We start from the raw sequence: 14477 nt of genomic DNA on the forward strand, positions 1-14477 counted from the left end.
TTTACTACTGACTGGAGTAATCCCCTGGAGGGCTGGGTAGGCCAAGGAAGTGTCACAGTTCAGTGGCAGTGATGATTCCCATTCATTTTCAGGTTAGACCTCTGGAGAGGCTGGATGGCATTTGACCCTCTTGCAACAACAACAGCCTCAGCCAAGGATGTTTCCTGGAGATAAATGACTGGCTGGAATTAATGATATTATTTTCTACCTGTTGGTCATTACTCCCTAGGAAACACCTTGGCACTTTGATTTGCCATGAATCCAATTGATACTCAGCATAGCTGTGAAAATATAAAACCATGTTAACATAGTGGAAAGAACTGGAAAAACTCCAGGCAAAAGTCCTTCCAAAGATATATTGTCTGTAATTCTACTGACAGCCATCTTGGCTATGATGACAGCAAAATCTCCTCCTTTTTGTCTTGCCTTGGGAATTTTTAGCGACATACTGGACCAACCCCCAGTTTAAAATCCGATTGGATGAACCAGATGATGATCATGAAGGGAGTTTGAATGAGCCGTGCTGTACTATACTGGTGGGGTTGATGCAGAAGAACCGCAGGAGACAGAAGAAAATGGGAGAAGCTCTACTTAGTATTGGTTATTCACTCTATCAGGTGAAGTTTATTCCTGATTAAAGGCTTTAGGCCCTGTTCTGTTACCCTGGAAAAAATTAGCAATGTGCTACATCTTGACACTCAATACTACACTTCAATAAGTACTGGATTTTGCAAGATGATTCAAATCCTTCTCTCATTTCTTCCTGACCTACATAATATGGGAAGATTCAGTTTTTGTCCCACTTTAACAGGAGACCGGTGTAAAACTAGAGGCAATAATTTAGCAACAGTCTCATTGAGAGCCTTCTGTTACAAAATCTGAATGGGGACAAGCTCAGGGTGCCTGGCAATTCCAGATAAGTGTTTCTGATTACAGCCTATCGTTAGTGCTCAGTAGTCACTTTGGGTTTTTTTTATTATATTTCCCTTGTATTTGAAAATTGTTTCAATTCATTGTCTACCATGCTATTGTTCTGGTTCAGTAGTTTTGGTTTGGTGTTGGTTTTTTTTTTTTTTTTTGAATCTTCCAGTGATGCTTCTGTCTCTAAAAACATAATGTAGGGAAAAAAATCTAATTTCTGTGATGTGAGGGAAGAGAAGCAAATATAACAGTATTATAATTCCCAATATCATATCTGGAGAAAAGCAATTAAATGTTGTGTAGATTCCACTGGATGAAGATCATTAACCAGCACAGGTGGGAGCAGATGGGAATGGCTCACTTTTACTAATATATCTTGTGCAGGATGGTTCAAAACTAGGTGAGGTTTTCCCTAGTGCCTAAGTGCCTGCACAGACAAATGGTTCTCATTGAGTACATTTCTGAGTTGCCATCTGCGTGGTGCCAAGCACCCTGGCCTATTGGCATCCTAGAATTTGCATATTAAGGATGTTTGCCTGCTCATACCGCTGAGTACAAACCTGAAGAGGTAAGCAGAGCTGTTCTGCTTTACATCTATTTAATCCCATCTGCCTCCTCAATGATCTTTTCCATAGCAGGGTAGACGGTGTGACTCTTAATAAGATGAAATCTTTCTTTTGAAAGAAATGGCTGTTAAGTCGTCTCAGGTGGACATAAAACTATGATTCAAGTTCCCTGGGTCATGCACTGTTGTGGATTTACATCACTGCAACTGATGCTGTGGCTGAGGAGGTCTGGTTAGAACAGCATGGAAGGTGACCTAAAGCAGATCTCTGTGCAGGAGAAGGTGAAACGGTCCATGCAGAAGCCTACTGGCCCTGCAGAGCTTTAGTAAGTCGTGTAGCTCAAATCAACTGCCAATAATTACTGTAAGTGTGCCCATCACTGAGCTCCTAGCATTCTAGTATGTTGGTTATAAGGAACAAGACTTGAGGTCTCAAGGGACCATCTCAGGCCCCAGAATCATTGTACAGGCAATATTTTTGAAAGCTCTTCTGGGACTTCGGGGGACAATCTCTTCGGCTCTCACTGGAATCTGTGCTCTCAAGAAAACTAATTGCTTTTGGAAAAGCTACCTTCTACTTGGAGGTACAAATTAACATAGCAATTTGCTTAGTTTAGGAAATCTTGGAAATTGTTACTTGTTATAATTGCGTCTTGTCATCCTCAGGCTGATTGCTTGTGATGGTAGCCTTATATTTTCATTATATTCCAGTAACAGTAGATCAGTAGATTTTAAGTTTGTTGTAATAAATTCTCAGCTTGTTTTTGGTTAGCAAAGTGTGGCTAACCTGTTGACTTTCCTGACTGAACACTTCAAGGCTTACCCAAATATTTCCAACCAATAGTATCATTCATAACACCATATCAGGAGAAAAGCTATTTAAATGTTGTATATATTCCACTTCATGAAGATCCTATTTTTTCTTTGGAACAGCTCTGGCACAAGCTAGAACTTCATGTATAACTAGTACTACAATATGTAGTCATAAATGAAAATGAAAAAAAATAGTGTCTGAAGGAGGCTTTATCTGATTTTTTTTTTTTTTTAATGATAGAAGCAGGTATGTAGCAGCCCTTTAACATCAGCTCATTCTCTTCCTTTCAGATTCCTCAGGAGGTATGTAATCTCTGCTGAAGACTTCTAGCCTCTAGATGGGCACCTCCTGTTGCACTGGAGAATTTAGCTACCAGGAAACACTTCTTCTTTACTAATGACAGCTCTTCTGGAGAGCTTTGTTCTTGGATCACTGGCAAATATCTCAAGTTCTGAATAACCATTTCCAAAGGACTGGAGCACAAGGCTTTATTACTGACACCTGAGTCGCAATCTTGACCTCATTTATATTTGTTGATATTTGACTTCCATTAAGTTTGTATAACAGAGGTCAGAATTTGTCTGTTTAGTACAGGTGAAGGCAGAACAGGGTCTCTGCACTCTAAAATTGAGAAAATTTAGGTAGTGGTGTTTTGAAAAAATGCCAGACTCTGTGGATCCACTCCTTTTATAGTTTTGAGCTGGTGCTCCTGGTGATGTACAGACCCCACTTAACCTTCCGTAATCCTCCCAGATGTCAATACTGAGGTAAAGAAACTTTTTATTCCTGAAGAAAGAGACCCCAGGGCTGTCTGGCAGTAGGAATAGCCTATACTCATTATGGAGGTTCAGCCACCTGCACTGCCAATTTTTCCTCAGCTTTTCAGCCCTTTTCTTCTCTCTCAGTAAATGAATGTGTGGTCATGTAGCAATTAACTGAGTTCTTTTAACAGCCTTGCAGATGCAAAGGGAAAATGAACTTTATATATTGAAAAAGATATGGATCTGGCCTCTTAATCTTTGCAGTCCTGCTTGGCTTAAGATTGAGTGAGGAGAAAGGATGGAGCTGTTGAATAAATACCAAATCCAATCCTATCTTCAGAACAAAGGAGGAAAAAAACCCCATATTTTTCTACAATTTACATCAGACAAAAGTGAATTATTATAAAATGTTTGATAACATCTTTGTATGCTCTGATCTTAGACAGCCAGAAACCTTATCTGTATGCAATGTTGCCCACCCTGTGTCAACCACACAGCACTTTTTGTGGATCATTGTATTACACTTCTTGAAAGATATCCCTGTGGAGCAAAAGTCATGAATAGGAGGTTATAGCAGAGATGTTATTCTTACACTGCTGTTTCTTCTTACACCAGTGTTTTGTTTTATGAGCTATGCAACGTTTCATTTCCTTAAGAGTATATTAGTATTAAGCAACAGTTAGGTACTGTTTTCCACATAATCCAAAGGAATACCTTTAGTATTACTAATGGAAATTGGATTAATCATCTAATGTGGCCCCAAAAGTCTCACCCTTGTGACTACTTCATCCTGTTTACTATTCTTTTTTATCTGTTTCAAGAAATCAGAAATTACTGTTCCTATGCAATTAGATTTATCCTGTAGCATAAATTGCTCAAAAGCATTCTGAAACTTACACTTGTTCACAAGCAGCCTGTGAAAGCAAAAATATGCTCGTTACACAGATAACGTAAGTAGAGTAGGTATTAGTTTGATCAGATACAAGCACAAATTATGATCTTTCTGTTTATTTTATATCACAGATTGTAACGAGGCATGTGGAAAGATAATCTTTACAGAGAAAGATCCTTGCCGCTTCTAATTATCTGTCTGTCTGTTTCCCATTATAGAACCCTGGTGGTTATCTTTTATGCCATCACTTGTGGATTTATTATTTTATGCTAAGAAAAACTTGAGATTACTTTAAAGCACTGAGAGTGACTGGCTTACCAGTGATTTGTCAAATGGTTTCTAACAAAACCACATTTCCCACAGCTGGAAAATAGCACAGATATTCACGCAAACCGTGCTTTCTTCGCAAGGAACCAACCGGCAGCCCGATCTGATCCTTACATCAACCTGCGTGAGGTCTCCAGACGCATGAAGTTGCCCCGGGGAGAGTACCTCATTGTGCCATCCACTTTTGAGCCTTACAAAAATGGAGAGTTCTGCTTGCGAGTTTTTTCTGAGAAACAGGCTAAAACACAGTGCGTACCTCCTCTGTAAAGCCTCCTGTTCTGCTGGTGAGGCACATAAAGGAAAAGATCAGGTGTTGCACCCACATCCCGTGCTCTATCTGTTCCCTTAACCAGCAAAATAGTCCTAGGACCTATTTTCTTACGTAGTCTACTGTATGTGACACACACATCCCCATGATAGAGAGATATGGCTCTTCAGGTGGCCTCCGGCAAGAACTGAAGTAATAACTAGAATCCTCAGGTCTGTGAAGTAGAAGTTCCTACAATTAAAGAGTGAAGGATTTGGAAGTATGAGGATGAGGAGATCGTTTTAAAAAGGGTTGAATGAGAAAATAGGAGTGTGGATACAAGACAAGAACAACAAGGTTGGATTTCCCAAGGAAGAGATCTTCAAGGAGGTGGGGCAGACAGAGGTGGGATGGGGGGCATGGGAAGCAAGGAACCTGGAGGCTTGTTCTGTGCATTTGCTAACACTTTATATTAAAACAGCTTGTTTTGCCTATTATTTTAAAGGCAAATGGTGGACTCATAACTTCTGGTTGATTTATTTTTTTAAATTTTTCTTTCCTTAGGATGGTTGGTGATGTGGTGGCTGCAAAACCATATGAGGTAAACATCGTAACAGGGCAGATAGCAGTTTGGTTTTTTTTCCTAGCAGACTTTTCTTTCATAATGTAAGGGGAGAGATTTTAATTCCTTCCCTGAGCTGGGGTCACAGTATGTGTTTGTGCTGAAGAGAAGTATTTTTTGGTCATGAGGTAGTTTGGGTAGGAGAAGGCTGAGAGGGCACTGAATGATCCTTTTCATAGCAACAAACAGTCTTCCTGAAGCCCGAGAGAAATTGCAAAAGCAGACTTCCAAGGAACTGCTGAATTGCTATGGCCAGGTGCAGAAATATTTTCACTGCATCTGTTTTATAAAACTATCTTAGTAACAGAAGAAAACTTTTTCATCGGTCTTAGAAAGTATTTACTCCCAAATGAAGCCAGCCACTGGCTGGTCATGGTTTAAGAAGTGTCTCTGGTTTGCCATTGCTGCAGAGCAAGTGCTTGCTTTCCATTGCTGTAAATAGTCCCTTGTAAAGCTGCTTTAGGATATCTGCAGCTCGCTTTCTAGAACCACCTTGTTAACCACACACTCTGTCATCTCTTTCTTCCAGCCTCATGTCGATAATAAAGATATAGATGATGAGTTCAAGACTCTGTTTCAGAAGCTGTCTGGAGAGGTAAGTGGATTAAAGTGAAAGAAAAAGTCTGAGACCTCTCTGTTATGATTATGCAAATATTTGACTTGCTGATTGCTTTTACTGTCTGGTCTTCAAAAAACCGAGCAATTCTCCCCTTTTATTAACTCACAGCTTCAGTTCAATTTATTTTATAATAGAGCAGTTTTAATACATTGTTCATTGGTGCAAAGTGAAATTTTTTCTCTTGGTAATGCAGGGTATGGAATAACTTTGAAGACAGGGGTGATGGGAGTGAGAATTGTGAAAATATTATCCCATGGTGAAATGAATTACCTGTGGAGTTAGCATATAATTCTGACAATTGCCTAGTTGGCCAATTCCTTCCATTTTGTTTAGAAACCCCAGCAACTGGAAAACTGTTGGCTGAACTCTCTATTTATTGTATTTGATAAACCTCAGTATCTACAAAACCCTGCTGCGCTAGCCTATGGCTGTCATGTCGGATTTTCTCTTAATGAACAGGTGGTGACTGGCACCGAAGAGGAAAAATATCTTGTTAGTTAAAAAGACCTTTCTGAGTTTTGAGAGAGCAATTTTAGTATTGTTTGCTTGTAGTTTCCATAAGCCTGTAAAATCTCAAACGCTCTCCTGAACCTCTTTAGCTGAGAAAGGTGGCAGTCACCCAATTCAGTCAAACCTGTTAAGAAGTTAACATTTACTGGGTCTTGTCACCATGACACTGTATTTCCCATTTGAAAGGCTAGGAAATGTGCATGGTTTCTGAGGATCTCCTCCATGTGATGTCTGGTGGTAAGTGTAAAGTGTTAGGAAAAAAAATAAAGGTTTACCTGCATGGATGTCTGACAGCAAATGAATCTAGTTTGTTTCAAATAATTTTTGTGTTAACACTTAAAATATGTTTTCTGTGCAGGACTGTGAAGTGACTGCAATTGAACTTCAAACTATCCTAAACCGGGTTTTGGTGAAGAGTAAGTAATGTTATGTAGAACTGAATGGAGGTGAAAGGCACGTGCTGAAATGGCAAGACATCAAGTTGCTCTTTGGTCACAGTGAGCATCTGTATCAGCACACAGATGGAATCTGTGCTAGCAAAATGCAGCTCTATCAGCTAAGGGTGGTGAAAAACTGAGTTTTTGTCCATCCCCGGCTGAGCTTCTCCTGGCTTGTTGAACCTCTAATATGGGGTGAGGGGGAAATACCACCTGGTGCTCCCCTTCCAAGTGCTACCAGTCAAGGTCACATGGAGACACTATTTTCCCCATACTTTCTTGGGAGGACCACCATGGGAAGACATTATTAAGCTACTCCATAACTTCTGTGGACAGACAGAGGCTTACCACCCCCCAAACCCAATAGTATCCTCGGCCCTTGTGCGAAAAAAGCCATGTTAATCAGCTGAAGGGAACACTGGAAGAAATGACAGAGCTTTTACTTTGTTAATGAGATTTTAAAGTGGCTGACATCTCCAAGGTTGTCTGCAGAAAAATATTTGTCTAAAAGTATTTCTGACTTGGCCTTTTACTTCCTTTTTGTACAGGAAAGGACATTAAAAGTGATGGATTCAACATTAACACTTGCAGGGAGATGATCAGCCTTTTAGATGTATCCTTTGAATGTCATTTCATCACCTTTAAAGGTTCATGATCTCTTTTGCAAAACTTCCTGACAAGATAAGGCTAAGTTGACACTTCCATTGTCCAGGTGCATGGCTGGAGGCATAAAATTCAGCCAAGCTGCTCTATCAGCTCAGGGTGGCAGAAACCTGAACCATTTAATCATCATCTGCTTCTCTCACCTGCTCTGCATCTCTTGCTGCTTAAAATTTTCCCTAAAAATAGCAGGGAGGAGAAGCAGGGACCTTCTGCCTGGATGCACCTGTGCAGTTTTGAATGCATAGACAGTGAGTTTGGCAGGAGGCAGGTTTTAAGCACAACCTCAACTTCCTTCTCTAAGTCAGATACTGCTTGTAGAGCACAGAGCGCAAAGCAGCAGAGACAGGCTGGAGAGCCCATTCAGAGGGGAAAGGCTATGAGAACGTGCTGTGCCTCCCTCCCTTCTTGCATAGCTTGTGGGCTATGCCACATGGCTGCTGATAAGCTTTGTGTAGCCAAGGGAAAAGGAGAGGTCAGCACATCTGGCTAGTAGTCCTTTGACGTGCTGGGAAGGCAGCCAGTGCACTGGAAGGGTCAAGAGTTTTGTTGCCAGGATTACACTGATGTTAGTCTCATGATGTGGTTGTGTTGAGGTCATCATGGATTAGCTGTGGATCTTGTGGATCACCAGCTGTTAGGAGAAAGTGATGCTTTTGCCCGACACTCCACAGCCTCCAAAACGCAACAGGAAAACTCAATAAGCATAGCATAATGGGAGTCAACTCCTTGTTTCTGCATGACTTTCCATAGGGAGGGGATGTTCAAGGCCCTGAAGGACACAGGGAAAGACTGTGTAGCCTACTAGTGACTTTCTCTGTTCACTCACAGTTCCTGTCTCTGCTTTCTCACACTTGTCCGCTGTGAGGCCAGTCCTTTGTTTCCCTAAGGGCTTTAATCTACTGTTAACTGTACAAAATGTGAATGGATCTAATCACGCTTATATATTTAGCAATCCCATATATCATTCCTTGAGAGTGCAGACAGCCTAGAAATTCTTGGCATGCCTTTAGTTAAGCAAATGTAAAGCTGTGGGCATGTCTGTGTGAGAGGGAAATGTATTAAAACTGAGAATGAATATGGCATTAAAATGACACTGTAATGGGTAATTTGTTTTTATCAGAACTGGTTGCTTTCCAGTTTTGCTAAGGATAGAGGAATCCTGATTCTTGAACCATGCCTTAACATCCCCAGACCAATGGTACTGGCACCTTGGGACTTGTAGAATTCAAGACACTTTGGATGAAGATTCAAAAGTATTTGGTAACATAATATTTCTGACTGTCTCCCCTTCCCTCTCAGCTCTAAAGTACAGATCCAGAACTGAGATAGGCAGATATACTTGGAAGCCTTCCTTCTCATGGCTGAAGTTTGTTCCCGGGCTTAGGAACACCTCTGATTTAAAAGGACACATGTAGCTCCTCTTTGACTTTGGCCCCACTACTCTCCATAATTTACAATACCTTATGGAAAGCCAGATTAGCCCTCTTTCATTGCTGGCAAAGGCAGCTCTCTGCTGCCTGCTCTATCAAAGCTCATATGAACATGTCTCTGCTGTTGCAATATGTTACATTGCCAGCTGAACACCACCAAACACAAGAAACACGTATTTTTAGGACCTACAGAAACCTGGCTTTGCATTTTAAAATCTTACAGAAGTGCTGAATTATTTTTCTGACAGAGGATTTAATATCCCAAGAAGTGCACCCAGAATCAAGCAGTCTAAAGGAAGGTCAAATTCGAACCTGTTTTGTTTGACAATATCCCTTTTGGGCAAGTCTGCTGCTACCACACTTGATGCTGGTCAGCACAGAGCATCTACCCTTGAGGTTCGGGAAGTGTTCACCTCGCCTTCAGCTGGAGGCACTGGTGCTGTCCTGGGGCTGATGTTGGCAGAGCAATCCCTGAAAGTCAACTCCAGGCTGAGCTGGGAGTCTGGATGGCTTCTAACTCTGGATAGTAAACCTACTGGCAGTAGGAAGCGTCTGTCATCTCATCTGACATATCAGCAAAATGGACTTTGTCTGCTGCAGTGTTTGCCAAATGATAGGATATTTTCCTCAATGGCCTGTCTGCCACATGGAGGCCGGCAGGCTGCCAGCACATGGGAACATGTTTGCCAATCTGCCTTGCTTGCCAGTAGCTACTTGAACCATTTCCCTTGGTTTTTAACATTTCAAAAAGTGTGAGCTTGCGCTGCTAGGGGCAGCCCCTGTCCCAGCTGTCAGAAACCTGAGGCTGCGTCATCACAGCAGAGTAACAGTGTGGACACAGCAGAGGTAGGCGTGATTGCCCTGACATTAATCTAACTACGCAAGCAGGGAGGATGGCAGGGCCCGGGCTGCAGGGTGAACTAGCAAACCAAGGTTAAACCTTGGAAGAGCTCTGATTATTTAATTCTGGCTGCTCACCCCTGGTGAGCCTTATGTTACCGTGGCTTCATGACTCTTGTTACCCAGCCATGAAAGCCAAAGCCTGCCTTCCTGCCTGCCTGTGCTCACATCATCGCATTGCTGTGTGGACACACATTGAAAAGCTGTTTCTGCATTCCCTCATTCCTCTGCTGTAGGCAATCTACAAGAAAGTGGACAGTGACTACTCCGGTACCATCGACTCCCATGAGATGCGAAATGCCCTCAGAGAGGCAGGTGAGTGTGCTGCTCAGGAACACCGTCGAATCATAGCAATCCCCCCACCAAACACAGGAAGAACAGTGGAGCCTTTAATGGCTTTGCTTCCATCCTGTCTCCTAGATCACAGCATTGCCAGTGCCATTCTCCCTTCCTGACGGTCACATACTGCTATGTCCTTTTACACATCAAAACCCATCCTCTGTTCTGCATTATGAACTGCTGATATTTTTGTCCATGCTGTGACTGTTGCTTATCCATCTGAGTATTACTTGCTATATTTTTTGCCTCATTATTTCCTAATCTAATTGTCCTCTTTCAGACCTATGTCCAAATCCTCTTTTTCCTTCATTTCCTCCCACCACCTTTCTCTACAGAAGAGAAGGCGAAAGCCTGATCAAGGCATGCCCCAACAATATCCTCTCTGATGTGTGCTATTCGTTTTTGGATCAGTGGTTGCCAGCTAAGGTCCGTCTAGAGAGGCACTGTTTTTTTTATCTGTCTTGTGCTCAGTAGAGTCTATGTGAATGATCCAGAGACAGAAATAGCACTAATATGGGCCTGAATAGAGCCCAATGATTTATGTGAGCAATTGATTCTACTGCAATCACTGCTATCCAGCTGCAGCACCAAGACTCGCTAATTAGGGGTTTATCTGGGGAACATAGGACTGGTTATGCTGTGAAACAATGCTAAATATGCAGTCTGACAAAATGCTGTGGCAAAACTTTATGCCTCTCTTCACCCAGCACAACGGGCTTTGGAAAGGACCCACAGCAGAGGTGGGTGATGGAGTCCAACAGACCTTCTGGAAGGAATAGTCCTCAGTCTTTCATCCAGGTCTGCCTGCAGCTGCAGCAGTTCATGGATAAGTCACATCAAAGACAATGTATTAACTGGCTGTGTCAGTGATTCCTGTGCTTCCCACACCAGGTTTCACGCTCAACGATCAGATGCAGCACAGCATTGTCCTCCGCTACGCCTGCAGCAAGCTGACCATTGATTTTGATGGCTTTGTGGCCTGTATGATCCGCTTGGAAACCCTATTCAGTAAGTGCCTCAGTTTATCAGCCAAGGGGAGTTCCTGAAAACTTTGGGTTTTTGTTAACTGTTTTGTATCTTTTAGCTGTGAATGTAGTAAATTGCATGGAAATGTGAGGGTACAGCAAAATTTTCTCTACTGGAGAAAGCAGCAGACAAATAGCAAAAGCCTTTCTCTCTGAATGACTGTGGAAGGTGGGGGACATGTTTTTATAACCTACCATGCTCTTCTGCTTTACAATCATTTGCACTTTATGGTCAGTGCTCTGCCGTCAAGTTGTCCCATGTCCTGTAAAAGGTACCACCTATCATTTGCAGTCCTTACTCAGACCTGGTTTACAGGTTTGTCCCTGGATCATACCAGATGTTACCACATCAGAGTTCATAGTTGTCCTGCTGCCAACTCTCAGTTTGCTGTTGTAGATCTGACTATTCCGCCCCATGAAGCAGCTTAGAAATGGCTTGTAAGAGGAAAGAAGAACAGCTGTAATATTCTCTTACAGAACCAGTCTAGATTTCCAGTAGATCATGGCAAAAAGCCAGACCTCTACATTTTATCAGATAGTGGTTCCCACATGCCAAACTCTGCGGTTTATATCCATTTCCCCCCCCCCCCCTTCTACTTTTCAGAAGTATTCCATCTCCTGGACAAAGACAAGAGTGGAGTCATCCAGCTGTCTCTGGCTGAGGTGAGGCTGGTCAGATTGAAATACTGGTTAAGCTACAGCAGTGGACCACACTGAAATAACATTTATTTAAAATCACTATTATAGCAGATAAAATCAATAGTGATTCAAAGGGAAAGTTTGTTTATGTGAAAAGGTTCATCAGCCCAGAAGGCTTGTCTGAATTAGTAGAATGAACATTTACCTTACATGAGCAAAAAAGCATAGAATCAGAATGGTTTGGGTTGGAAAGGACCTTTAAAGGCCGTCTAGTCCAACCCCCCTGCAAGGACCAGGGACATCTCCAACCAGATCAGGTTGCTCAGAGCCCCATCCAACCTGGTGTTGAATGTTTCCAGGGATGGGGCATCCACCACCTCTCTGGGCAACCTGTGCCAGTGTTCTACCACCCTCATTGTAAAAGAGTTTTTCCTTATGTCTAGTCTAAATCTATCCTTTTTTAGTTTAAAACTGTTACCACCTGTCCTATCACTACAGGCCCTGCTAAAAATGTTTCTCCCTATCTTTCTTATAGGCCCCCTTTAAGTACTGTAAGGCTGCAATAAGGTCTCCCCAGAGCCTCCTCTTCTCCGGGCTGAAGCTGCAAAAAACTAAAGATATGTTCAAAACCCCTAAGATTGCTTGAAAGGATGCTTACACAGTGTGTTTCACTGTCTACTTTTAGAGGGCAGTGGTCAATTCATTAGAAAACACACAGCAGGGAACTGTTCTGATCTAGCAGAGAATGTACTGATCAACCCGCCAGAATTAGAAGAGTCCTTTTAAGATGCCAGGTCTTTTTTTCCCCACATTGTTTTTAATGCAAATTTCTCCTGTTGAGGCTGTAATAAAAGCAATCAGCTTGAGTCTTCCCTTTGCAGAATAAAAATATATCTCAGGAAACAGCTGGAAGGGGCCCCCAAGAGGTCCATCCAATTAGTCCTCTCAGCTGAAGATTGGCTCAGAGGGAGGAGGATGGCTAGGAAGCCCTGTGACCCTCAGTCACAGTTAGTTAAATCAAGCTGAAATTGCACATTGCATACTCCGACCCTAGAATTTTTCAAAGGTCACACAGCTTGCCCTGGAGAACTGGTCTTCTCTCAGAAGAGACCCCACTTGCAATGTTTGAGGCCAATCCTGGCAATAAATTTCCCCAAACTTCCAGAGCAGATGGATCCTACATTTACAACAGATTAAAACACAGCTCCAGCCTTTCCCAGCTTGTTCTCCCAGAGCTGTGGTAGAGTGCCCCGGTGGCATCCTGTGGACTTTCCAGATGGTCTGATTCCTTGTTCTGTCTCTCCCTCAGTGGCTGTGCTGCACACTTGTCTGAACCATGGCTGATGAATTCCGCAGAGACTTCTGAGGCTCTCTTGAATATGGAACCACCTCATTCGGCTTCTCCTTGTTATGGAAAGCAGAGAGAGAAATTTGTTTTTATTACTGGCAAGTTATTTTAAGCCCACTAAAAATGAAGTCATCTCTTGTCAGTTAGAAAATAAACACTCTCTTGAACCCAAAAAGAGAAACAAACAAATAAAACAAACCCAAACCTAACCTCCTTTACTTCCCCCCTCCCCCCCCAAAAAAAGTATTTCTGTGTGTCATGCTCAAATGTCACAAATTTTCACTTACCACAGATGGGCCCAGGTGGCTTTCATTTGCCTTATGACTGTGCATCAAAGTTCAGCAGTGTTCAAAATCCTGGAAGGAATCTCCATTGCCTGCAACATCCAGCATATGTTTCACAGAGAAAAATGCACACCCAGAGCCTGGGCAAAATTTGTGTTGCTGCTCTGGCTGCCTCCCTTCCCAGCCAATTGTCCACTTCGGCTGTGCTAAGCGCCCACAGAAGCTGGGAGTGAGAAGCTCAGGGGCAGATGAGCTGCTGAAAGCATAGAGGAATCGAGCATGGACACAGCTCCAAGGATGAACAGGGAATTAGGCAAACATGATGACATTTCTCCACAAGTCTTTGCTCAGTCTTCCAGGAAGAGGAGCAAAGATGGAAGGCCATAGGCAAGTTGCTGCAGTCATTTCAGCTGAGTTTTTCTCCTAGGAATGCTTGTCCATATGTGTACTTCAGCACCCAAAGGTGAGGTTTGGAGTTTTAGGAGACGAGTGATTGAAGCACAGAAGCTCATGAAGGCAAGCGTGGTGAAAGGAACATAAAATGAACATGTAGGGAGTCCAGGCGCTTCATTGTGCAAAGGATGTGCTAATGTGGATCACAATTTAAAGAAGAAACTGAAGATAATAGTCACTGGTTAAGAGTGCTATGCTTTCCTAAGATCTTGTAAAACCTTTATCCTTTAAGAAAAAATCTCCCTGCATTTAATTTCACAGTATTATAAAAAGTAATAGCACAGAAATGAGGGGAAGATAATCTAGCAGTCTCTTTTAGTAATTGGAAAATATTTCTGTAACTCACAGTAATGATCTGACAAAATGACATGTCTTTGACATTTCTCCCCGGGAGTGGAAGGAGTGCAGGCAGAGATCTGTGTCCCCAAGGCAGACGTGTGGCCACGGCTCTGTCATCCTCTCTCTTCAGTGCTGTGTTTGAGAGTGGCCTTTCTGCATGCCTGCTTGTTCCTAAGCTCTTTCTTTAAGCAGGAAGAAAGCTGTTGTTGGGTTGCTGTCTCTGAACACAGAATGCCTCGTGACAAACCCCACGCCTCCGCTTGACATCTCCCAGCATTTCTTCTTGGTACTGGCTACAACTGTCTGACTAAAAGGGATGCATGACCTGTTTCAGTGTGTGGC

At 42.5% G+C, this 14477-nt stretch overlaps 1 protein-coding gene across 2 annotated transcripts in view; it reads left to right on the plus strand.

Annotated features, from left to right (window-relative positions):
* Positions 1–13044, plus strand: part of LOC104481463 (calpain-8) — a 30611-nt gene extending 17567 nt beyond the window's left edge. Inside the window, exons 10-21 of one of the 2 annotated variants that reach the window (XM_086745817.1) lie at positions 442–622; positions 1909–1915; positions 4317–4528; positions 5092–5128; positions 5679–5744; positions 6637–6694; positions 7264–7328; positions 8570–8638; positions 9945–10023; positions 10939–11055; positions 11677–11735; positions 13021–13044. In XM_086745817.1, coding sequence (XP_086601943.1) covers positions 442–622; positions 1909–1915; positions 4317–4528; positions 5092–5128; positions 5679–5744; positions 6637–6694; positions 7264–7328; positions 8570–8638; positions 9945–10023; positions 10939–11055; positions 11677–11735; positions 13021–13044 — 974 coding nt within the window. Of the gene's footprint in view, positions 1–441; positions 623–1908; positions 1916–2590; positions 2603–4316; positions 4529–5091; positions 5129–5678; positions 5745–6636; positions 6695–7263; positions 7329–8569; positions 8639–9944; positions 10024–10938; positions 11056–11676; positions 11736–13020 lie in introns of both variants that reach the window. The other variant, XM_086745816.1, reaches the window with a different exon arrangement.
* The last annotated feature ends 1433 nt before the right edge of the window (positions 13045–14477 follow it).

Source organism: Chlamydotis macqueenii, chromosome 3, assembly GCF_036417535.1.
Source record: "Chlamydotis macqueenii isolate bChlMac1 chromosome 3, bChlMac1.mat, whole genome shotgun sequence".
Classification (NCBI taxonomy): domain Eukaryota; kingdom Metazoa; phylum Chordata; class Aves; order Otidiformes; family Otididae; genus Chlamydotis; species Chlamydotis macqueenii.